This window comes from Chroicocephalus ridibundus, chromosome 1 (genome assembly GCF_963924245.1).
Source record: "Chroicocephalus ridibundus chromosome 1, bChrRid1.1, whole genome shotgun sequence".
NCBI lineage: Eukaryota > Metazoa > Chordata > Aves > Charadriiformes > Laridae > Chroicocephalus > Chroicocephalus ridibundus.
In genome coordinates, this window is record NC_086284.1 from 5,687,310 (window position 1) to 5,712,428 (window position 25,119).

The 25,119-nt window shown below is 43.7% G+C and overlaps 1 protein-coding gene across 9 annotated transcripts in view; it reads left to right on the forward strand.

Moving 5' to 3' along the window:
- TENM4 (teneurin transmembrane protein 4) overlaps positions 1 to 25,119 on the forward strand; it is a 1,293,844-nt gene that overhangs the window by 908,785 nt on the left and 359,940 nt on the right. For 8 of the 9 annotated variants that reach the window (XM_063326345.1, XM_063326336.1, XM_063326383.1 and 5 more), the window contains one exon: positions 21,339 to 21,627. In XM_063326345.1, the coding sequence (XP_063182415.1) occupies positions 21,405 to 21,627 (223 nt within the window). In that variant the 5' untranslated portion in view covers positions 21,339 to 21,404. Of the gene's footprint in view, positions 1 to 9,192; positions 9,286 to 21,338; positions 21,628 to 25,119 lie in introns of those variants that run through there. The other variant, XM_063326375.1, reaches the window with a different exon arrangement.

Consider the following 25,119-nt stretch of genomic DNA (forward strand, 5'->3'; position numbering starts at 1 on the left):
GGGAAGGTCATGTAGCAGATCATCTTGAGTGCCATTACAAGTCATATAATGGACAAGCAGGGGATCAGGCCTAGTCAGCATGGGTTTAGGAAAGGCAAGTCCTGCCTGATGAACATGATCTCCTTCTATGACAAGATGACCCAATTATTGGATGAGGGAAAGGCTGTGGATATTGTCTACCTAGACTTTTGAAAACCATTTGACACTGTTCCCCATAGAATTCTCATGGAAAAACTGACAGCTCATGGCCTGGATGAGCATACGATCTGCTGGATCAAGCACTGGCTGGATGGGCGGTCCCAAAGAGTGGTGGTCAATGGAGTTAAATCCAGCTGGCAGCCGGTCACAAGTGGTGTTCCTCAGGGCTCAGTGTTGGGACGATTTCTGTTTAACGTCTTTATTGATGATCTTGATAAGGACATAGAGTGTATCATCAGTAAGTTTGCAAATGACACGAAGCTAAGCAGGAGTGTTGATCTACATGGGGATAGGGAGGCTCTACAGAGAGACTTGGATAGATTGGATTGATGGGCCAACACTAATGGAATGATCTTCAACAAGGCCAAGTGCCAGGTCCTGCACTTGGGCCACAACAACCCCACGCATCGCTACAGGCTTGGGGAAGTGTGGCTGGAGAGCTGCCTGGCAGAAAAGGACCTGGGGGCTCTAATTGACAAGCGGCTGAACATGAGCCAGCAGTGTGCCCAGGTGGCCAAGAGGGCCACTGGCATCCTGGCTTGTATTAGAAATAGTGTGACCAGCAGAAGGAGGGAGGTGATTGTCCCCCTGTACTCAGCACTGGTGAGGCCACACCTTGAGTATTGTGTCCAGTTTTGGGCACTTCAATACGAGAGAGACATCGAGGTGCTGCAGCGAGTGCAGAGGAAGGCAACGAAGCTGGTGAAGGGCCTGGAGAATAAATCTTATGAGGAGCGACTGAAGGAGCTGGGACTGTTTAGTTTGAGGAAGAGGAGGCTGAGGGGAGACCTCATCACTTTCTACAACTACTTGAAAGGACATTGTAGAGAGGTTGGTGCTGGTCTCTTCTCACAGGTAATTAGCGATAGAACAAGAGGGAATGGCTTCAAGCTGCAGCAGGGTAGGTTTACACTGGGCATTAGGAAAAAATTCTTCACAGAAAGAGTGGTCAGACACTGGAATAGGCTGCCCAGGGAGGTGGTGGAGTCACCATCCGTGGATGTGTTTAAGACTCGTTTAGGTGTGGTGTTAGGGGATATGGTGTAGGGGAGAACTTTGTAGAGTGGAGCTGATGGTTGGACTCGATGATCCCAAGGGTCTTTTCCAACCTAAATGATTCTATGATTCTACGGAGGATCCCTACAACCAAGGCACCATGTGCAGGTGCCTGCCAGAGACAAGATTTGTCTTTGGATGGTCTTTAGAGCTAATCTGATCTGAAATAGCAGCAGTTATTTTACTGTGTAAATCAGGCTGCTTCCAACCTACGAAGTTGCACAGTCCCCTGCTGTCAAATTGGTGTCTTTCTAGAGAGGTAAAACATATGTCTGAAAATTGCTGTCTGGAGTCTACATATTAAATGAGGCCTTAAAAGCAATAGAGATAAAAAGAAATGTCCAACAATCCAGCTCTGTTTTATTTAAAAGACAGTTAAAGAAAGAAAATGGCTTAATAGTCAAATTCAGAAGGAACGTGTGAAGTCACCACTGAAATATCCACTCTTGAGTTCATTGAAGCATCTGCATATTTGAATACACTTAACTAGGAAGGAAAAAAGCCAAGACATGTGGCAAGGGGAGGGAGGAAGGGATTTTAGCTGTTAAGCCTATAAGACTGGGATGAAAATGTGCTCTCCAGTGGATAACGCTTCCCCCATAGTGACAGAAAAGCATAAACATCTCAAAGTTGAGACTAGTCTAACTGCAAGACTTAGACTAGATCTGGATGGGGAATCAGAAAATCCCCATTCAGTTCCTGGTTCTGCTGCCAGCGGAGGCATTGAGTGATTCACCACATGGGATTGTCCCTCAATTTCCACAGAATCACAGAATGGCAGGGGTTGGAAGGGACCTCTGGAGATCATCTAGTCCAACCCCCTGCCAGAGCAGGGTCACCCAGAGCAGGTTGCACAGAAACACGTCCAGGCGGGTTTGGAATGTCTCCAGAGACGGAGACTCCACCACCTCTCTGGGCAGCCTGCGCCAGGGCTCTGCCACCCTCAAATGAAAGAAGTTCCTCCTCACGTTGAGGTGGAACTTCCTATGTTCAATTTTGTGCCTGTTACCTCTTGTCCTGTCAAAATTTTCTTCCTCTTTGCCTCTGCTTCCCCAGCTGTACCTGGAGCTCTGCATCCCAACACACCATCTGTGGTCACAGACTTCTTTCTTTACTGAGAACACATTTTTATTTCTAATACAGACAAGGAAACTTCTACTAATACTGAGTGCACAGTCCTTTAATTATTCTACCTTTCTGTTTACCTTGGTGTGATATCCATAGCCAAGAACCACAAAATTGATAAAAACAAACAGAACCTCATACATAGAAAGGGCTTGGACAGAAAACAAGCCAGTCCTTTTCATGTTGATGGATAGGCAGGAGCATGGGTCGTTGCTAGGAATAGCACTGCTTTGCTACCTGCTCTTTGGCCAGGGCCAGAGCATTTGACCTTCCTTGCCCACACTTTCTATCATCTTGTGATTCACAATTAATTCACTTGATGGATGGCACTTTACGGATGTCAAGCAAAGTCAAAACCCTGGCCTTCAGGGAGAGCCCACCTCTATGTCAACCATCCCGAAGATAAACAGCAGCATAAATACTGCTGAGGTAGATAGCCTTGATCCTGTTAGGGCTCTGCTAAGTGTTTGTTCATTGAAAAATGTACAAAGAACCCAGGCTTTCATTCATTCATTGGTATGCCCCTCCAATACTTGCTTATTTGGCTTTCATTCAAAAAAGAGAGTTATGGGTAATGTATAGGTAATTTAAGATGATGTTGGGAATTCGGCTTGGAGACAGGCTTTCAGAATCAGGTCGCCAAGCTGCTCTGAACAGTTGTGGCTCTGCATTTCTGTCTTATGGCTCTGAGGGAAAGGCATTTTTTGGTATTTGTTTGGTTTTTGTTTGTTTTTTCCTCTGAGAAGTTTCTTATACTCGTGGCTGGCCAGCGTTAACGAAAAGGCCAATTCTGCAAACATGGCAGGATTAAAGTGCTCTGTCTCCTGGTGGATTCCACATGCTTCAAAATCAATTGTCTATAATGCACCTTATTAAGGTGAAAACTTGAAGTTGAAGGTAGAGAGGGAAAGGAGGGAGAGAGAGAAAGACATCTGTTTTCAGCGCATAATGAAATCATAGCTGCACACGGACATGGGTGAGATCAAGGGATGCTTTTAAAATATTAACAAAATTGCAAAACAATCCCTAGGAGTGCTTTAGGAATATTTGATTTGACAACAATGCAATTCCAATTCGCTCTTTGCCAAGAGCCGGGAGAGATAGCATTCACATCCAGTAATCCCCCCAAATGGCATCTTTCTTTCTTAAACACCCCTTCATTATTGTTCGCATTGTTTGTTGATTTGCAGGGTTTCATGTAATAGCTTGAAATCAGAGATTAGAGTCGGGAGGGCAAACTGGCAACATTTCCTCCGCTGGCTGGTATTGCCTTCGCTTCTAGACAACCTGCTCTAAATGATATCTGCTCCATCGATGGACTTCTAATGAAAGATCAGTTCCATTACATTTGCTCTTTTTACTCTTAAAAAAAAGAAAGAAAGAAAGAAAGAAAGAAAGAAAGAAAGAAAGAAAGAAAGAAAGAAAGAAAGAAAGAAAAGAAAGAAAATTAAATTGAATACTGAGAAAAATTACACTGCTCAACAATCTTGGGATGAAAGGGAAGAAGCAGAAATTTCTAAAAACAGAAATCCAAGGTCCTAATTATTGTTAAATTCGAGCCTGTCAGCTGTGAGACCACCACTACCTGGCTCTTCCAAGGTCTCTGCAATGCATGTAAGGTGATGCTAGCATGGGTTAAAGAGCAGGATATCACCCTGATTTAACGACTTGCATCATTAATTTATAATCACAACAAGGAACACATTTTCTTTTACAAAAGAATCCAAAGACTACTGTAAATATGGACGTACCTATTTCCTTACAGTTTGGCCACCTGCAGATTTGGCTCTGGCTGTGTTAGTAAATTAAGCAGTACCAGGGAGTTATTGTTAATATTGTTAAATAACAGCTAAAAAAACAATTAATAGAGGTTCCTGGCAATGTTTTGACCTGGGCCAAACAATTTCTGATCATGGTTCAGGCATCAGCATAGGCCAGGGACCAGTCCCAAAAGGCAGAAGACTATAACCACCATATTTTGGATACTAGGAGGGTTTATTACATAGATGAAGGCTTCTCCATGCCAGTTGGCCTCAGTAGCAGGGAACAGTCCCAGACTGTTATTTACTGTAATAAAATATTTCATTTACTAGTGTAGATACCTCCTTTGTGTCTCCGATTTCAGTACAGCTGTTCCCAGATTAGATTGGTGAAAAATCTGGTTGAGGACCAGTATTTCTCTTTAGCAATAAATGTAACCATCAAAGACATTTAGAGCTTTTGTTGCTGTTTGCTTGCTTGTTTGTTTGTTTGCTTGTTTAAAAAAAAAACACAAAACAACTTTAAATCCATTTGTTTCCAAACTTACAAATTACTGAGGCCATTTCTTATGTCTTAGTGAAATGCTTTAATTTCAGCCTTAGCCTATATAAAACCCTGGGCCAACTGGAAAGCTGCTGTAGTTCTCATACCAGGTTATAAAATGCAAACACAGGACAGAAAAGGGTTGTGAGGTGTCAGCTAAGAAAGGGACACAGAGAGGCTAGCTACTAATATTGACATAATTAACACACTGCTTAAGCACTCTCCCGGAGTGTTTCTCCCTCTGCGGTCCTATAGGAGAAAGGGCTGGACAGACCCTGAGCCCAGTGCTGGGATCCCAACCGCTGCCTCTGCCCCTTCCCCATCACATTTACCTTGCTTCCAAAATCCTGGAGTCAGATACATGGTCTACACCTTCTCTCCTCCATCCCCCATGAAACAGCTGCCCACTCCGATACGGATCAGCTAATCTGAGCTGAAAAACATGAAGCAAGAGAGCCACAGGCGTGTTTGCCTTAGACCAGGGTCTCGACGGTGTCTGTCTGTGATCCTAACACCCCGTTCCCTGCACAGTTATGCAGAACCCTCCTGTCGAGGGCAGCTTTGCACAGCAGCATAAAATTAGAGGCTCAAAATATTACCAAGCCCAGCTCTCTGCCCACTCTCCTGCCATTGCCGCAGCAGAGATGATGGAAGGGAAGGTCGAAGGAGGCCCATGCCTGCCATCCTCATGTCAACCTGGCTTATGCAGGGTAAATAAATTGAATTATAGTGCTGGGCTTTACACTAATGAGCCTCTGGGGTAGGCAAATGTATTTATTGCTGCTGCCCTTATAGGACCATTAACCTGTAGAAGAAAGGGCGATGCGGGAAACCGGACTGGGAGGGAAATTCTCCATGTTACTGCAAGACTGTCCAGATCACCTCTGTCACCACCCTGGTCTCTGCTTTTGGCATCGATGCCACCGGGTGCTTTCAGAGCTGCAGCTGGCAGGCCCTCAGCAGGGCGAGATGACCACTTGGTGCAACTTCTTGCTCTTCATTTACCATCTGAGGAGGTGCCGTAGCATCCACTGGCTGCTGTTAGTGCAGGCTGGGGAGCAGAACAGAGCCCCTAGACCATGTGCTCGCACCGCGACTGGTGCCTTTCCAAAGTCACTTTATGCCCTTGGCTTCTGCATGTTCCCCCCTCCCCTCTTCCTCAGAGGCAACTACTTAAGAAACAATCCTCTCCAAAGCTAGGCCATGGAGACCTCTGCTTGTTTCCATTAAGCATATAATTACACGGAGAATGTTGTTTGACTCATTGGCTTCAGTCCAAGCCAACGCACAGACACTAAACAATGCCAGGGTAGGAGGTAAAACACATGTGAATAAGATTTCCATTTACAGCTCCTCGCTTTGATGCTGTACTCATCCCCCCTTACACACATCCTTCCCTGAATTACAATTTGTAGCCTAACACAAGCTCAGCTCAGCTACGGGCTTCTCCTCCGCATTCCTGGACAAGCTGAGGTGCGAGGGAGGCAAAAAGACGCTTAAGATCCTCCAGTCTGGCTAAAATCTTCACACCCTCTCCATCCAGATGTTGCAACATCTGGGGATGTAAAGCAGACTGGAGTTATGGTGCCATCCTGACCAGCACAGCAGGGTGATGGGACGTGGGACCTGTCTTTACCCTAAAGGCAGCATTATTGTCTCTCATAAATCCTCCCTCAGCCCATAGCTTTGGCCAACAGCAGATCCTGGCTGCCCTACGCCCTGTACCACTGTGCAGAGGTGAAACAAATTGGATGCCTGGTCTGCAAAAATGCATTTATTTTCATTTCTGCAATCATTTTACATCAGATGAGAATGACACAGATGCTTGTGTTATCTCAAGGAAGGAGACAAGCATAGGCAAAAATGACTAGCAAGGGTGAGACAGGGAAGGGTCTTCGCTTTAACATTTTGTCTACGCAAATACTTCTGTATCTTGGAAGGCTGTGAGGTGCACAAACTCTACGGTACCCAGGGCCACTCAGAAGCTTAAATCAGCAATCACAGGAAAAGAAAGTAAAATTTGGAGTTTCCTATCATAGGGAAAATAGGAGAAGAAGAAGATTTGAGAAGGAACATCATAGAGATGGGGGGAGGGGGTGGTGGAAGTCTGTTACTTAATTAGATTAATCCTCAGACTAGGGCCCAATCAAATGACCTACTGATTTGGCTTTTTATAAGATTGCCATCACTAGGATCGCTAGATGTCTCGCTATTGTCCCTTGGCAGAGGAAATAATTGCATGCTCTGCAGTTTGTGTCACAGCACCACGTCCCCAGTACGCCTGGGACCGAGCGGCTGAAGATCCTGAACCCATCCTCAGATGAGGGAAGAAGCCAAGGAACACCGGTCAGCCTCTGTGCTTACTCAAGAGCAAAACAGATTTTTAATAGCATATTCCCCCTCCTTTTGCTTTTCATCACTGTTGGCGCATCTGCCAGCAGCAGGACTTGGTGTGCATGCCCGCGCAGAGGGGCAAGGGTCGTATTTACACATCCACACGCTTCAAGAAAGATGCAAACACATCCCGACCATTGGCCTTGGCAGGGCTGAAACAATTTCCCCGGCTTTGGGGATGCATTAATTGCCATTGCGGCAGCTGCGAAGCGTCTGCTGTATGTTCCCCACCTTTAGCATCATTGCGGGTGTTTGCCTCCAGCCTGCTGTGCCTATCGAGGTTGGGGAGAGGCGTTTTCTCTTTCATTTCCATTCACATTAATACAGTTGTATTTTGTGAGGTATTTGTTTACACGAGTCTTCTCCGTTCGCTCCTCTCAGGGGAACCATTAATTTATCTGCTTTGCTTTCCGTCAACAGGAGTTGACAGAGGGAGTTATGGGTTAACTGCTCTGTTTAGAGCGAGTGGCAGGTGCTGGTATCACTCAAGCTAAATGAAAATATAAATATCTCTTTTACCTACCCAAGAAATCAGCTTAAATGCACAGGCCCCAGGGTTGAGGTTCAACCTGTTTATAAGCCTAATGACCCAACGCGGCATTGAACGTGTTTAGTGACAGCTTGAACGCGAGGTTGCCCCAGACCCCAGCTACATACAATTATGGAATGAAATTTTCAAAAATGCCTTAATTGTAGTAGGCATTATGCTTATAATGCCAGAAAGGAGCCTAATTTTGGAGAAATACCTGCTCCATCAAACCCAGGCTCCTTTGAAGGTCCCTGGGGGGATCCTTGAAAATCAGCGTCTCCCAAGGTCACAAGCTGAAAAAATTGCCAATGTGCTCTCTTATGTGTTTCTTCATAGGCTCATTTTGGCTCGCTCTGGGAAGGAGATTTCCGAAAGACTCCAATTTCTTAATTTTATTCCTTTTCATCCTCAGCGCTGACATTTTTGAAGGCTGAAATATGATGCAGTGCAGCCCATACCATAAATGCAAACGTTAAAAGGTTTTGTACGGGGAGCTGAGCTTATAAAGCCCCATTTTACTCCCCAAGCAAAATGAATGGAAAATACTTCCATGCAATTTAATGGGCTTTGGATCAGATGCACAGTTCACAAAAGCTATTGCTGGTGTAAAATCCAACGCCCGTCAGGAGATGACCCAACAAATTCCCTCCTTATTGGTCAGAAATAGAGTGAAAAAATAATGCTTTCTTTTTTCTTAAAATATAGCTTACACGCAGCGTGATTTACAAAACAAAAAGCTCCAAGGAAGCAGGGAAGGTCTAATCTTTTTTTTTTTTCTTTTTACTTTAATTTCTCCTATATGGGATACCAATAATTGCTATTGAAATTAAAGGGAAGAAAAAGAGGAAGAAAATGCTGACTGCATCTGACTGTTTTGCTTTCAACAGTTTTCAGCTTTTCTGGGAAACAGTGTGGTAAAGACATTGCAGAGAGAATAAAGTATCAACCGAAATTTCTATTAAAGACAGAGAAACTTTGGTGTGTAAGCAAGCAGAAACGGATGAAGTGTGGACATGAAGCAGAGAGGTTTCAGCAAGGCAGGTTCCACGAAGCAGCAGCAGGTCTCTTGGCAGAAATGGAGCGATATTATCGCTCAGAGTTACAAAATGTACATCTGATCACGGGTGGTAGGGGCTAGAGCTGGAAAAGACGTATTAGGAGGGCTGTTCGAAACCCCCTGTTCTACTGCTTGAAAACTGGTTAGAAATACAGGTTTTAGATCAGGTGAGATACTGCATGCCATGATCTGAAATAGATATGGGTCCGTTTTCCAGTTTAGATGGTAGAAAATAGTTTCCCAATCTGTTTTCCTCCCCCTCACAGAGTATTGCCCTCTTGCCTGAGCCAGTGCAAATACATGTGAAACCCCACTATAAAACCAGATTGGTTTTAATCTAGCCAAATTAAAGTTGGGGTAGGGTAAAAAAAATAAAAAGGTAAGGGTTTGGCAGATAAGGGCTTTTTTTTTTCTTTTTATTTCCAGACCGTTTCCCTGATCTGCGTATGGTGTGGTTTTACAAACAGCTGCATCCGCATCCCCAGGGAGGCAGCAAGCAGCAGGGTGGCTGAGCCCTAGCAGGAGGGAACATCTCAAGCCGCATTTGTCATCCGAAACATTGAAACGTGGAACCGTTCCTTCACTGCAGTTGACATTTTCAAACCCAGGAGCCTGAACTTTGGTAAAAACAAACTTAGGTTTAAAGGGTTCTTGGCAATTGGATTTCCTGCAGATTTCTGCATCCAACAGATGTAAGCATTGATCCAGCTCCACTTGGGCGATGATATGTACAATGAGACATTTGGCTTCAGGAGCTTATGACTGAGGATGTTGCTGTCTCCTCTGTCTCCATCTGTACCACTTCCTTCTTTACAGATATCTTCTTTACAGATATAATGGTTAGCTAATAAATTAACATTTGTATAGCGCTTTGAAAACCGTGAGCACTAAATATAGGTTTTTATTAGCTCATATCCTGGCAAAATATTTCTTCCATACAAATTACTTTTTAAATTGAATTATCCTTTGTGATTTTAAAAACATACAAAGCGGTTGGACCTCTGCTATTTATCATTCTTCTCTGCAAGGGTTCGCCAAGGTAGGAAGGAAATTGGGTCAACAATTTATTGCAAAAAAGCAGATAAGCATTTTACTTTAGGGTTCTTTTATGTCCATGATTCCGACAAGCCTAATAATCTTTGCAAATCATTAGCATGTCATGGCCCAGAATCCATCCTGAAACTGTATGATCTCACCTAATAAGTTTCTTGTTAGACTCCTAGACTCTCTCGGTCATCTTCTTAATAGTGATACATGTCTCATAGATTATTTATTGAAATGGCATGCTTAAAAGCATCAAACAAGACCCTTTGCTTGGCTGTGAAACAGCTAAGAATGGTTATATCTGTTTTTCATAAAATGGGCCCAAAAGGTTAAATGCCTTGTCCAGGATCACACAATAAATTAGTGGTACAGCTAGGCGTAAGAGAAGCTAGTGCTGTTTCCCAGACTTGCTTCTCAGCAGTAGACATGACTATCTCTTCATCTCAGGAACGATTGCATGGTCCAAAATGAAGATGGTTTACTCGCTGCTTAAACCCATGTTTACATGGGTTACATTCTCTTGCCTTTTGACCTTGTGCAAGGTCAGAAATGCACACAGTCCGCGGCAGAGAGAGTGGCCTCATGTTAAGCATCTAGCCTTGGTGTTTTGGGTGCGTTTTGTTTTTTTTTATTTTTGAGAAGACAGGTTTTCCAGAGACAGAAAGTCACCTTATGACTTCCAATGAAATGCTCACAATTCAGAGATATCCACTGAAAAAGATTCTGTCTTTTTTCCCAAAAATGCTCTGATGGGTCTCAGTGAAATGGTGGAGCCTGTAACTGAGTTTTGCTTTTTTGTCTTCTACCTCCTAAAACACATAGAAGATTGTGTGTGTTGCATCTATTTGAAACAAATAGTAATAATTAACATTTATAAAGCACCTTCTGCTTTCTAAGCACTGCACAAACACTAACTAATTACTCTTGGTTTAGTGTAAATTAATGTAATCCTACTCTGCTTTACAATCTATTTGCATCTTTTGTTGACTGAGAGCTAGTTCAATTACTTCTAATCTTTGGTCTAACTAGTCATTAAAAGTATGGCTAAGAAGAGCCGTTTACATCTTCAATTGCCTTCTCCTCTCATTCGTTTTTGCCATTTCTTCCCACAATGTCTTTTTGCTGACTATTCCTCAAACTGGATTCCCAAGCATGGTAGCAAAGCTCTCCTTCAGCAGACCAGGGAGCCTATCCGCTCATTTTGTTAAATGATATAAAAACTTTTTCTTTATTGTAAGAACGATTTAATAAGTCATTCTGTTTTGCCCCAGAAAGTCATATACAAAATGTTTTCCTATGGCAAACCGAACAATTTATCACTTAGTCACTAAATTAGCAATCTTAGTAACAATAATCCAGAATTTAGTTTCCAGTTTGGATTTGGATAAACCACTTAATCTCTCACCTAGCATTTTATCTACTGAAAAATGTGAAAATATATTTGGCTTTCATGAATACTGGCACAGAATCCCAGAACTCCATCAAACAGGCTTCTGAAGGGCAAATAGGAGCTGGGGTTTGTGCAATCTCTGCTGCTGGCATCCTGCCTGGCCGTGTTCTGGTCATCTCTCTTCTGCTTGTAACATGGGAGAGATGCAAACGCACCTCCTTGAATGGCTAAATCATTAAGAAATTACAATCATGCAACAACATGAATGAAGAACTCTACAGTGTGGTTAACCCAACTGAATTTCGACTCCTACTCTTGAACGAGTCAACCTAGGGTCTCTTTGGAGTCAATAGAGAGAATCACTTCTAGGGAATCATTTATCTATGTCTGTAATAGATGTCTAAAATATATTTTTTTAAATGAATATTGCCCTAGAAATTACTTTTTTTCTTCACTGATTGCAGAATGAATCAAGCACGACTAGTGTGGCTGCAGGTGTTTCCATGATTGATATTAAAAGTTAGGTGAGACAAATTCTACTTTTATGGGCAGCCTGTTCACCCCACCATGTAGATTTACAATTGAAGCATAAAATCAGATTCTAAATTTTACCTTCTGAGTTTTTACCATGGTGGTAAAAAAAAAAAAAAAGAAAAAAAGAAAATAAAAATAAACCCTGCTGTTATTCCAATATCTTTGGGCAAGTAGAAAGGCAGAATTTTGCAAGGACAATACAAATGCAATGTTTTATCTTTTCACCTGAGCTACAGTATCCCTTATGATTACCTTATTAAGTGCCCTCCTTAACACATCTTGGAGTCCTGCAGCATTCGTACATCTGGAAGAGTGCAGCGAGGTCATTTTTGGCGGTTCGCTGGCAGTACCTGTATGTGCTGAGCTGCCACCCAGCAATCAGGTGTCAGTCCCCTTGCCAGAGCATAGTCTGTCTCAAGCAGACAGCAATTTGTGGAGATGTCGGATGGAGTTCTCGCTTTGTATGAGGGATTGCATCTGCTTAAAATCCTTTGTTAGGGGTGATACCTTTCCTTGTTATTCCAATGAGGGAGCCCTTTGTTTGGGAAAAAAACAAATAGCAATTATTTTCTATTTCTAATTTACTATTTCTATCTCTCCATTTTCCCCCCATAGGCATTTTACCTAAGAAAAATATACTGCCTACTGTATAAGCTTGATGCGTAATTGAAAGTGAAGCTTTAGACACAGTGGGAGTTATACTGATTAATCAATCTCTAACATCTCTCAATGCGCTCTGATTATCTCACAGAGAAGTCCTAAAATAAGTCCATAGAAAATCAGGAATCAATTCATGGGCCTTTGCAGTCCTTTTGCAGATAATTCATATTTTAATAAACTTAGTTTGAAGTCGGACTCTTTGGGGGATTTTATCAGAACAAGAAAACAGGCTTGTTTCTTTCCCTGCTGAAGGAAAGCAAGGACAGACTAGCCAGTACCACAGCATCTGCGACACGAGCAGGGACAATTTTACACACGATACCGTAGTAAGACAAGGACAGGTTGGCCTTGTAACTAATCCTGCAGGAGTTTTGGGTGTTAGTTACTTGAAGCCTGGGACCTGGGCAAGATACTTGTTTTTACCTGCAAAAGAGGGCTGGTAATACTCTTTTCCCTGTGCTGTTTGTCCTGCCTGTTTAGGTGAGAGCTTCCCCCTGCCGCAGGAAGTTCTCGGTCAAAGAGGTCTGCAGAGTGTCTATACAAACAGTGTTAATAAATAGGCAGGTATAAAATGAATCTGTTCCTAGCTATGATTTTTGAGCATATTCCTCCAAATCCAGCTCAGCCTATGACATCCCCGGTCATTCAATAGCAGGAGTGAAAGCTAATGCACGCATAAACCACTATTCTATTATTTTCACAGCCAAGCCAAAAAAAAAATAAATAAAAAAATTATGATATTGTAAGTTTTACATTAGACCTTTCCTTCAGTTCAAGCTGCCACCCTGTGAGCAGCTCAGACACCGGGCTGCATCCAAAGGATGTAGAACAGGAGACGGGCTCTGAGCTGTTTCACGAGGTGCACACCGTCGTGATACTTTTACAAAAGGATACAGACACGTGACGAGGTTTATGCTTTAAACTTTACCTACCAATGGTTTTATCTTTCTAAGTTTTCCTGCAGCAAACCCAACCACTCCTGCTAGTGTCAATGTTTTTAGGGGCAGGATTAGATCCTGCAGTGGGGACTGCAGGGAGGAAAGGCAGACATGCCTTCTTTCCCAAAAGAGTTCCAGCCTTCATTCAGTTCTCTTCTGTGACAGCAGGAATAATGCACAATAGTGATAAACAAGGTACATCTGAGAGTGGGTATGAGTTTAAAGCTTTGTTCTTATGGAAAGGGCTGTGAGTTCATCAAGATCCCCATGGAAGAGACAAGACCTGTACACGGCAGGCAGCGAGTTTAAAGGAGGCAAGTGCTTTTTCACACAACACAAAATCACATTCTAGGACCACCCACAAGACGTTGCAAAGGCCAAAAATATTTAAATTTTAAATCTTATTAAACAAACTCTCAGAACACAGGTCCACGAAGGACTATCAAACACAGTGGTCCAGCTAAAATATTTACTGAACCCCACTTTTCTGGAAATGTATCGAGGGGAAGGACAAACCTGATTCCTTAAACCACTGTTCCCAACCACTTTCCCCTTCTGCTCTTTCCAAGCACCCACCACTGGGAGAGAGGATACAGGGCTTGATGGTCCTTTCTTCTGACCCAGTACAATGATTCTCCTGTGCATGATTTCAGGAGCTCTTCACAGGATGGTCAACTCCTAGACACAACTGCGTGACACACAACCAGCATGAGCTGTTGAGTATAGTCAGCTGTTTGAGCGCTTAGTGCACAACCCTATAAAAAGCTTTCCTGTGTAAACGACAGTTCCACTGGCCTCTGATGCCTTACCAAGATTGCTAGTTCTGCTTTGTGCAGCCATACACAGAGCCTTTGTTTCTTCCTGTTTTTCCTAGAACTGAAACTGAGAGAGATATAGACTAGATAGAAGGAAGAAATTTTTTACCATGAGGGTGGTGAGACAGTGGCCCAGGTTGCCCAGAAAGGTGATAGATGCCCCATCCCTGGGAACATTCAAGGCCAGGTTGGACGGGGCTCTGAGCAACCTGATCTAGTTAAAATTGTCCCTGCTTATGGCAGGAAGGTAGGACTAGATGGCCTTTAAATGTCCTTTCCAGCCCAAGCCATTCTATGATTCTATGACACAAGTTGTACATGCAGACTATCTTGGGATTCTTGCTACATTTTCGTATGGGCCACCATTTTATAATAAAGGTTCCCTGTAGCCCCAGCAGACCACTAAGAATTAAATCCAAAGCTCACCCAAGAGTAGGCACTAAGCTTACCACCGTGAGTGAGCCTCGTACCAGTCTTTTCTTATTGTCTAGGGGATGACTAGAGATTATCAAATACATTTTGTTGTTTTTCAGAAGAAAAAACGGGTTCTCTTTTTCTTTTCTGGAGGAAAAAGAAGTCCGGGACTTGCTGATACACAGGCTGGTTTCACACAGTTTGTGGCTCTCTGGCACATCACACACCCAAACCTTGAGTCTGACATAACGAGACAGGAAAAATTTGCAGGCTGAACCTAAATAAGTCTACGTTGTCAGGCTGGCTTTTCTGGCATTTATTTAAATACCTTTTATGCATTATCTATTAAATTGAGGTTCTGAAAAAAAACTCACTTCCTCCAAGAATGACTAAATAGACTAATAAAGAGTATTTCAATATAAAACTAAGATTGTTTCCAAAGAAATTTCCATTCTGCGGGAAGCCAGAGCAGGGTTCTGATGACTGCAGCTGCAAACTGCTTATACTAGTCAAAAACTATTCGAAAGCTTTTTTAACTTCTGGCCCCAAAATCTTCCCCTAGCAGAGGCTAAAGGCTGCAGCCCATGAGGGAAGACTTAGGGGTTTGCAAACCAGAAATAATTGAGATAATTGCATGCCAGCCCCCTTCATGCTTTCCCAGCGTGCTTCAAATCTCAACTACTGTTTCCAGCTTCTCTGGGCCTCCAGCTCATTGCAGTTTTAGATTTATTTACGAAAAGGTCACAAACCACATCTTTTGGACAGGACGTTACCAATTGCCTTGCAAGTCTCTTACCAGTAGAAGAAAGGCTTAGTGGTTGAGACCAGAAAAGGGAGTTTTTGTTACTTTCTTTGAGCACTGGGTTGAAGCCAAGCAGTGTTAACTCGACTCTTCATTCTTCTCTCTTGTGCCTGCTTCTTTCCAAAGCCCTTGCCAAAAACCTGAGAGGATGTTATACCTACAGCTTAATTTATTTCCTACAAAGACCTCCTGGGATTTGAACCTCTGTTATAAATCTGAAGCTTAAAATTTAATAAAAAACACAGGGGTCTTTTATGTTATAGAAGAATCTCCCAGAAACCTGGTAAATAGCATCACACTCTTTAAGCCATGGTTGTATATTTGCTAAGATAAGATAGTTGCAGCCTCTGATCACCTGGCAATACAAATTTGATTTGAATCACCCCTAAGTACATGCCTAAATATCTGTTGAATACATCAGAACATTCAATACTACATTTACGCTGGCTTTGTGCTTTAGACTAGGTGCGTATCACAGATTTTCTGGACAAATGGAAATGGCCAAATAAGATTTCCCAGGTTCAACATTTTGTGTAATGAAACCAGAATATGGAACCTCAAACCAGGCATTCGCATCATCATGGAAGTGTGGTGGGACTGTCACGGTGCACTGCGTTGTTTCAAATAAAATGTTAAATGTCGAGTGATGACTTAACTTGGTGTAGGATATTAATAACCGCAGCCACAAAGTCATTTAAGCATCTGAACTCACAACATCTTTGGTTGCAGCTTAGGATCCTGAGTTGAAGCTAACTTCCCAAACAACATTGCTGGCCTGACCCCAATATCTGTTGGTGTTTTGGAGAAGACTAACGTACAATGTGGCGTAAAACTGCCTCTCTTTTGACTCTGAGTGGAGTCTTCATCATTCACCATGGGATTTCACTGGTCAGACACAACTGCAATTGTACGTGCTCCACAGTCTTTCTGACTGAAGGGCACTGTCAAAACATGAAAGAGCATCTTGTTAATAATACCTGAGGTTCATACTACTCTTCTCACACAAAGACTTCAAACATGCGTTGGCCAAGATTTTTTAAATTAAGTATTCTGCTGTGCGTAGGTGACTTGATCCTCAAAAAATCCAGGGCTCAGTACCAGACTCTGCCCTGGAGATCAAGAGTCTGCTCTCAGTTGTGTTGCTTTCTTCTTGTACCACCTTAAGCAAGTCACTTTGACTTCCCATGCCTCATCTCTCCCTCTAGAAAGTGAAGAAAAGGATACTTGCTCACTACTTACCAGCATTAGGTCTTAGTTAACGATTCGATTTGTGGAGCCCAAAGGACTGCAAATAAAATCCAGCTTGCTGCTCGGTATTCTGTGGCTGTGCTCATTCTATAAAGGGCAGCAGCAATAAAAAATAGAGGAAAAAATTGCCCTGAGCAGCGGAATGAGAAGATCTGCTTTAAGAAGACAAAAAGCAGGCCCTGCCAAGTAAGACGACGCCATTTTTGCATAGGCAGTTTTGCAGAGGAAAACAAACGACTACGGGAAATAGCTTTGCTTCCCCCAGCACAAAGGTGGACGGATTCAACCCACCAGGATTCGTGCTCACGCTTTCATGGAGACAAGGTACTTCACTCTTCCAGCTTTCTCAATCCCCCTGTTGCCATAACTATATAGGAAACACATAAAGCTATCTCCACCATTTAAACCCTCACGTTTTGACAGAAAATTGGATGATATGACATGCTGCCTTCCAGAACAGGCGTTGTCTATCACCTTGCTGCTAATCTCTGTGATTAGTGACCTGCAATGTAAGTCAGCTATCAAAGACCACCTGTCCCTTTTGCTGTAAGCGCCTCCTAGCATATCGCTTTGTGGTGTCACACTCTCTTGTCTGGGTTTTGATTGATGGAAGTTTGTCTTTTGAGCGGTGACTCAGAAAATAAATCATTCCCCTTGCCATTCATTGAGTGCGATTCTGCAGCACAAAGCCGGTGTGGTTAATCAAAGCTCCAAAGAGCAACAAAAAGCAACAGAACCGAGAATGAGAGGGATAGATATAAAGGATAAAACATAATAAAAAGGATTATTTGGAAGCCAACCAAAGCAAAAGCAAAATAAAAAGAGCTGCAAATAAGCATTGCGTTTACTGCACTACTGCACCAGCACTAGAAAGCTGCTTTTTTGTTCCGCTTCTTGACATATATGCAAGGATGCGAGAAGAGTCCCACACCTCTGAAAAATATGGCTATGTCAAGGAGTCTGGTTTTACAGGCTTTAGCATGGTGAGTAACCCTTTCTGGGGTCAGTGGGATTTTTCTGAGTTGAATAAGTAAAGCCTGAAGGACGCTTCTGTTGTGAATCGTGCTCCAAAGCAGCTTGTGGTCCAGCTGGGATTGTACACTCACAAAAGTGAGAATGGCTATTGCCATTAAGTGGCCTGGAAAAAAAATTGAAAAAAGTGAAATTTGATATGTTACGCAGACAGCAATATGATGAAAGAATCAAAGCGAGCCAGAAACACTGCATTATAGGACAAGAAAGTCCTTTTCAAATAGAAATGGTACAGAGCAGAAGGCTTTTGTGCTTTTATGGAGGGAGAAGGAATGAGGGGATGGAAAGGACAATATTTAGAAGCCTTGTTTTTTAATATCAGGTCCAGCAAGTTTATGGAAGCTTTTAAAATTATGAGGAGCAAACATGATCTAGAGGCAGAAAGAAACTGGTGGTGGAGTATGTAACTGAGACGAGCGTGATTCTTTGTATTCACCGTGTGCCAGAGAAGTCAGGAAAAATGTGAGGTGTTGATGGCAACGGTGAAATTGTAACAGAGGTGAAATCAAGACACAAGGAGTAGCAGATAAAAACTAATAATCTATCACAGAAACACTATGAAGCAAATCCCCTGACGACACAACTCCATTGAAGGCAAGGTATCTAAACCATCTGGGAATTGGGCCATAAAAATGAGACGACAAGAACTGCATGTCCATGGAGAGGTGCTGGAAATTTACTTCAGTCAGTTAAATGCAACAGTTCCTTCTTTAAAACTAATAAAAATTAAAAAAAAATCTTCATTATGTGTTTTGGGGGTGACCTTTCTAGTTGAAAAGTTTCTCCTTATAAGTGGCAAGAGAGAGAGAAAGAAAGGGCTGAGGAGAGCTAAATGTATAAAGACATGAATGAATTGGGAATTGAAGCACTGTTATAGAGGAATGCGCATGTGAATGGTGCAAATTTACAGGGCTATTTTTGATGAACTGTAGGAGGAATTTCAGTTTTTCAGCACCTTTCTTTGCGAAAAGAAAAACCTTCATCTGGTGGGAATTCAGTCAATTTCCTGATGTTTTTTTGGCCATTTCCTAAGTTGCAAGGTTACTAATGGTAATTACAGACCCTGTTTGTACCTCGTGGCTCTAACTGTGCAGAAGGGTTTTCTTGGCACGTGTGCCTCTCCCGCTAGAGGGTTTTTAAATGACTGGCCTTGGTAGGAATTGCTGCAATACTCATGAGCAGAGAGAAGCCACCTTCCCTCTTCTCTTTCGTATAGAGTATAGTAACCGCTTCTCGCCCACATTTTGCTATCTCTGTCCCCCATGACAATAAACCTCAATTTCAGTGTTCATTATAACAGCTCTTACTACAGCGCCGTTGCGAAGGAACCTGTTTTAAGGTGTTTTATTAAAAGGTATAACAAACCTGCTCCTTTTGAGGATTTCACACAAACAGAGAAGGTATAAAGGAGAGAAAGCAATTCAATAACAATTGCCAAAAAAAGTCACAATTTTTCAAGCCAAAAAAAGCTTTGGTTTGGTTTTTTTTTTTTTTAAGGGAGGAAGAAAGCGCACTGAAAAGCAATCAGATGTTCAGTTCCTGATACTACTCTCCAGTGTGAAAGTACCAATATGTTTGATTCAACACAGTAAATTATCTACCAATATTTGGTAGATCTCTTACACACTATTACTATGTTAAATTGGCCCTTTAGCATGACACCATTTCCTTCCCTATTGCCTCTACATTCAGGCCTTAGTTTTTGCACCTTCCAGACCCTTATTCTGCAAAACATTTAACGTGTGTAAATTTTGGCCGGTGAGTAATCCCATTTGCATTCACCGTATTGTACTTACATAGTTCATGAATGAATTTAAGTCAGTGAGTTCCGAGGGTTTAAACACATGTTTGAAATCAAAGTGGTGCTCGAATCTCTGCGGATGACTTAAGTAAAGCTCGATTATAAGACACTCTCCTCTTCCCTCCCATCTTCCCATTTGTGTTCAATAGTTTCTATGCGTTTTGCTGACAAATAAGAAGTGTGAACTTGGTCTGCTGCCATCACTGGAATAGACTGGGAGAGAATTAAGTGGATTTTTTTTTTTTTTTTTAAGTAGTGTCTTAATTTCCGGGAAGAGTGCCACAGAAACCGTACAAGCCCTCGGAATCAGGTTCTGTCATTGCAAAGCTCATTTTGGAGGTTAAAGGGACAAAACCCTGAGACCAGTCTTAGCAAAGTCAGAATTGCAGAAATAGGAGTGGGACTCTCTCTTTCTTTGCCCAGCTGCAGGTGTTTCTCACAGCCTTGCTCCCTCCTGCAGCCTCCCTTCAGTTCAAGAATTCGCTTAGCTATGCTTGTGCCAGATAGCTCAGCGAGTGAGGAATTCATAATAAAATGTTGTCTTCAAGCTTCTGCATTAGTATTACGATTTGTGGGCTACCAGGACCTGTGCTTCGGGTCTTCCATCCCTCACAGGCTCATAGTTTTGAGAGCCACAAACGCTATGTTCCACCACATCCCTTTAAGGTGACCTGCAAAGCTCACAGCGCATCCATCCTCCGCTATTGCGCCGTAGCTGCGTTGTGCTGCTCCACAAACCCAGGGCACAGTGTCTGCAGCCAGGCTGGGGTCTCAGAGTCACGGAGGAGTAAGATTTCATCAGGATGTTCAGGATTTAGCCTTTCAAGAGAGAAATGCCAACAGCATGTGATTCAGTCCTTGCCAATGCATCTCTATAGAGATTTGCTATGAAAAAGACGAAGAACTGATGGGTGTTTTCTGATTCTCTTCCTTTCTGAAGTACTGTTAGTAAACAACACTATTTTGGTATGGCATTTAGAGGCTCAGCGTCTGTTCTTTAGTGGTCAGGAAGACTCAATTCCTGAGAAACTCAGCCTGTAATTACAGATTTCAGTGTTTGGTTTGTGGGTTCTATCAGTATTTTTCCTCATAAGCCAGTTTAGGTATTCAAAAACATATTTTATCATCTTGCTGCAAGTCATTGACTTTTTTTCCCCTGTGCCTTCTGTTGCATTTAATAAACTTAAAGTGAAAATACAATTTATTAATTATTTTGACAAAAACACTTTTAATACGTGTTTTACTTCTGATATCAATTTTCTCTGTGTGCAGGTATATATGCTTGTACACCGGTGCGTATATACATTGTTTTTCCCACAGGCATAAATCCCAGGCCACGCTGTTACGTGAAGCAGAGCACTATCATTTATTTACACTTTCTCAACTCTGCTAAGTTCTAATACATTTCCATCTGAGTAAAGACAAACCCTCTGAATAGGAAGATATTTTTTATACAATTTCCATCCATATGCCACCCTTTTATTCTTCTTTCCTCCCTCTCCCTTCCCACTTTCCTCTTACATTGTCTCTTATTCTTTTGTTCATTGCTTCTAAACCCACAATCTATCAAAACACTTTGAAAACTATAGGACAGCATTTTTCCAAAGTCCTCCGGCTCAGACATTTCAGCATGGCCTGATTTCCCAGAGATTAGGTGACTGATGTACCAAATACGTGCCTCCTGGAGGTGTCTGAATCACTTCCCGTGGAAAGAAGACACAGAAAATCACAATCAGTTTGAAATCCCCAAGTGCGTGCCCAGTTCAGACAGATGCAGGCCGCTGCCTGTATGTGTCCCGCTAGCTGTGGCAATTATTAAATGACTCACACATAATTGAGACTTGCTTTCCATCAGTAATTGTTCTAAAAGGGTTTTCCTGCAGTCCATTAAGTAACCTCTCTTTTGTTCGGTGCAAGAATGCATAAAGAAGGCAAATTAACCTTCAGGTGCCCAAAGGCATGAACCTAAATGCTATTTCTTTTCTTCTCTCTTTCAGGTTATTCCAATCTGATCACCACAGGGACGTCATTATTTTAATGTTGAATACTCAGACAAGGGTGCCATGGATGTAAAAGAAAGGAAACCGTATCGATCTCTGACTCGGCGCCGCGACACTGAGCGCCGCTACACCAGCTCTTCCGCCGAGAGTGAGGACAGCAAGGTACCCCAGAAGTCCTACAGCTCCAGCGAGACCCTGAAGGCTTATGATCAAGACTCCAGGCTGACCTACAGCAATCGGGTCAAAGACATGGTGCACCAGGAGGCCGATGAATTCTGCCGAGCAGGTGAGCACATTTCAGCAGATGCTGTGGTAAGCAGCAAGCGTCAATCAGCTGAGAGTTGGGGCTGGGTGGGAGGCTACCTTTGAAAGACTCTGAGGCCAAAAGAAAGATAAGTGGAAAAAGAGCAGGAAGGAACAGATGAGATGCACAGATGTGGGATGCGTGCAAACCAATGCCCTTAAGTGGGATACCACTAGCCTGTGTTCGTTAGCATCTACGTAGACACATTTTCTGTGTCTTAGTCTTTCTGTTTCCAACAGCCCTTTGCCACTTCCCACCATGAGACCAGACCCCCTCGTGCACACGCTACACGGTACTGACATGGCGTGAGAAGTCCCTGCCTGCTCAGGAGACCTTTTCACTATGTGTCATGGTTTCAGATGGGACAGAGCTGACTTTCTTACTAGCAGCTGATATATTGCTATGTTTTGGATTTGGAATGAACACAGTTTTGGTAAAACACTCATGTTTTTATTTTTTCCTAAGCACTCAAGGCCTTTTTTGCTGCTCACACCGCCCCGCCAGTGAGCAGGCTGGAGGGGCACAAGAAGTTGGGAGTAGACACAGCCGGAACAGCTGACCCCACCTGACCAAAGGGATATTCCGTGCCATGTGATGTCATCCTCAGCAATAAAAACTTGGGGAAGAAGGAAGGGGGGGACATTTGGAGTTATGGCATTTGTTTGTCTTCCCAAGTAACCATTACACATAGAATCATAGAATCATAGAATCATAGGGTTGGAAGGGACCTCTGGAGATCATCTAGTCCAACCCCCTGCCAGAGCAGGGTCACCCACAGCAGGTTACACAGGAACGCGTCCAGGCGGGTTTGGAATGTCTCCAGAGACGGAGACTCCACCACCTCTCTGGGCAGCCTGTGCCAGGGCTCTGCCACCCTCACAGGAAAGAAGTTCCTCCTCATGTTGAGATGGAACTTCCTATGTTAAATGTTGTGCCCGTTACCCCTTGTCCTGTCCCCGGGCACCACTGAAAAGAGCCTGGCCCCATCCTCCTGACACCCCCCCTTTCAGTATTTCTAAGCATTGATAAGATCCCCCCTCAGTCTTCTTTTTTCCAGACTGAAGAGACCCAAATCCCTCAGCCTTTCTTCATAAGAGAGGTGTTCCAGTCCCCTCAGCATCTTGGTAGCCTTTTGCTGTCCCCTCTCCATCAGTTCCCTCTCCTTCTTGAACCGGGGAGCCCAGAACTGGACACAGCACTCCAGGTGCAGCCTCAGCAGGGCAGAGTAGAGGGGGAGGATGATGTCCCTCGACCTGCTGGCCACACTCTTCTTGATGCACCCCAGGATGCCATTGGCCTTCTTGGCCACGAGGGCACATTGCTGGCTCATGGTCATTCTGTTGTCCACCAGGACTCCCAGGTCTCTTTCCACAGAGCTGCTCTCCAGCAGGTCACCCCCAACCTGTACTGGTGCAGGGGGTTACTCCTCCCCAGGTGCAGCACCCTACATTTGCCCTTATTGAATTTCATAAGGTTCCTTTTTGCCCAAATCTCCAACCTCTCCAGGTCTCTCTGTATGGCAGCACAGCCTTCCGGTGTGTCAGCCACCCCCCCAGCTTTGTGTCATCAGCAAACCTGCTGAGGGTGCACTCTATCCCCTCGTCCAGGTCATTGATGAATATATTGAAGAGGACTGGACAGTACTGACCCCTGGGGAACACCACTCGTCACCGACCTCCAACTAGACTCTGTGCCCCTAATCACGACCCTCTGAGCTCTGTCTTTCAACCAATTATCTATCCACGTTACTGTCCATTCATCAAGCCCACTCTTCCTAAGCTTCCCTATGAGGATGCTGTGGGAGACCATGTCGAACGCCTTGCTTAAGTCAAGGCAGACCACATCTACCACCCTCCCCTCATCTATCCATCCAGTCATGCCGTCATAGAAGGCTATCAGATTAGTCAGACATGATTTCCCCTTGGTGAATCCATGTTGAGTACTTCTAATAGCTTTCTTTTCCTCCACATGCCTTGAGATGACACCCAGAACGAGCTGTTCCATCATCTTTCCAGGGATGGAGGTGAGGCTGACCGGCCTGTAGTTCCCCAGCTCCTCCTTCTTGCCTTTTTTGAAGACTGGAGTGACATTGGCTTCCCTCCAGTCCTGAGGCACCTCGCCTGTTCTCCAGGACCTTTCAAAGATGATGGAGAGCAGCCCAGCAGTGACTTCCACCAGCTCCCTCAGCACTCTCTGGTGCATCCCATCGGGGCCCATGGACTTGTGAATATCTAATTGATCTAATTGATCCCTCACTCAATCCTCCTCAACCCAAATGAAGTCGTCTTCTTTCCCCGTTACTTCCCCCAATGCCTGGGACTCCTGAGGGCTGGGCCGAGCAGTAAAGACCGAAGCAAAGAAGGCATTCAGTAACTCCGCCTTCTCCGCATCCTCCGTCCCCATGGCTCCTGTCTCATTCAACAGCAGGCCCACAACTTCTCTGGTCTTCCTTTTGCTTCCAATATTCTTGTAGAAGCCCTTCCTGTTGAGCTTGACATCCCTGGCCAGGTTTAATTCCAAGGCAGCCTTGGCTTTCCTTGTTTCATCCCTGCACGCTCTGGCAGCATTCTTGTAATCCTCCCAAGGGGTCAGTCCCTTCTTCCACTTATGGTAGACTTCCTTCTTCCACTTGAGCTTTTTCAGAAGCTCCCTGCTCAACCATGCAGGTCTCCTGCATCCCTTAGCCAATTTCTTTCTCTTAGGGATGCACCGATCCTGAGCTTGGAGGAAGTGGTCTTTGAATACCAACCAGCTTTCTTGAGCCCCTTTTCCTTCCAGAGCCCTAGCCCATGGGATCTCTCCAAGCAGTTTCTGCATGATGGAGCCCTGCTTTCCTGGAGATGGCTGAAAGCCTGCCCGCCAATGGGAAGCAGTGAATGAATTCTTTATTTTGCTTTGGTGCATGCACAGCTTTTGCTTTACCTAATTAACTGTCTTTATCTCAACCCACAAGTTTTCTCACCTTTACTCTTCTGATTCCCTCGCCCATCACAACTGGTGGGAGTGAGTGAGAGGCTGCATGGTTCTAGCTGCCGGCTGGGGTTAAACCATGACACTATGTCATGTGCCTGCTCCGTGATGAAGGAAGTCAACAGGGATGCCGAGGCAGAAGAAAATGAGGGGACAGTGACACTCTTTGCCCTATCCATCTGGGCTACAGCAAAACCCAAGAAGCCTGGAAGGAGGGAAGCAATTAAGCTGCAGATGGGATAAACCACCCTTGGCATTGTACGTGGCCTGCAGGCTGTAGGGCTGAGATGGATATGAGAGGTTAGGCAAAGAACCACTTTCAGAATTTACAGGAGTTGATTTGGTGAATATGGGTGACCGTAGTTGTGAACATGTTGGGATTTTAGGGTTAGCACGGGCTCCAGAGTCCTAATAGAGATTCCAGATCTTCTCCCTTTTATTGCTAGCCTGAAGTCAGGGTAGTTACATTTTCACTGCTGCTGCTGTCTACGTGAGGTAGATTTC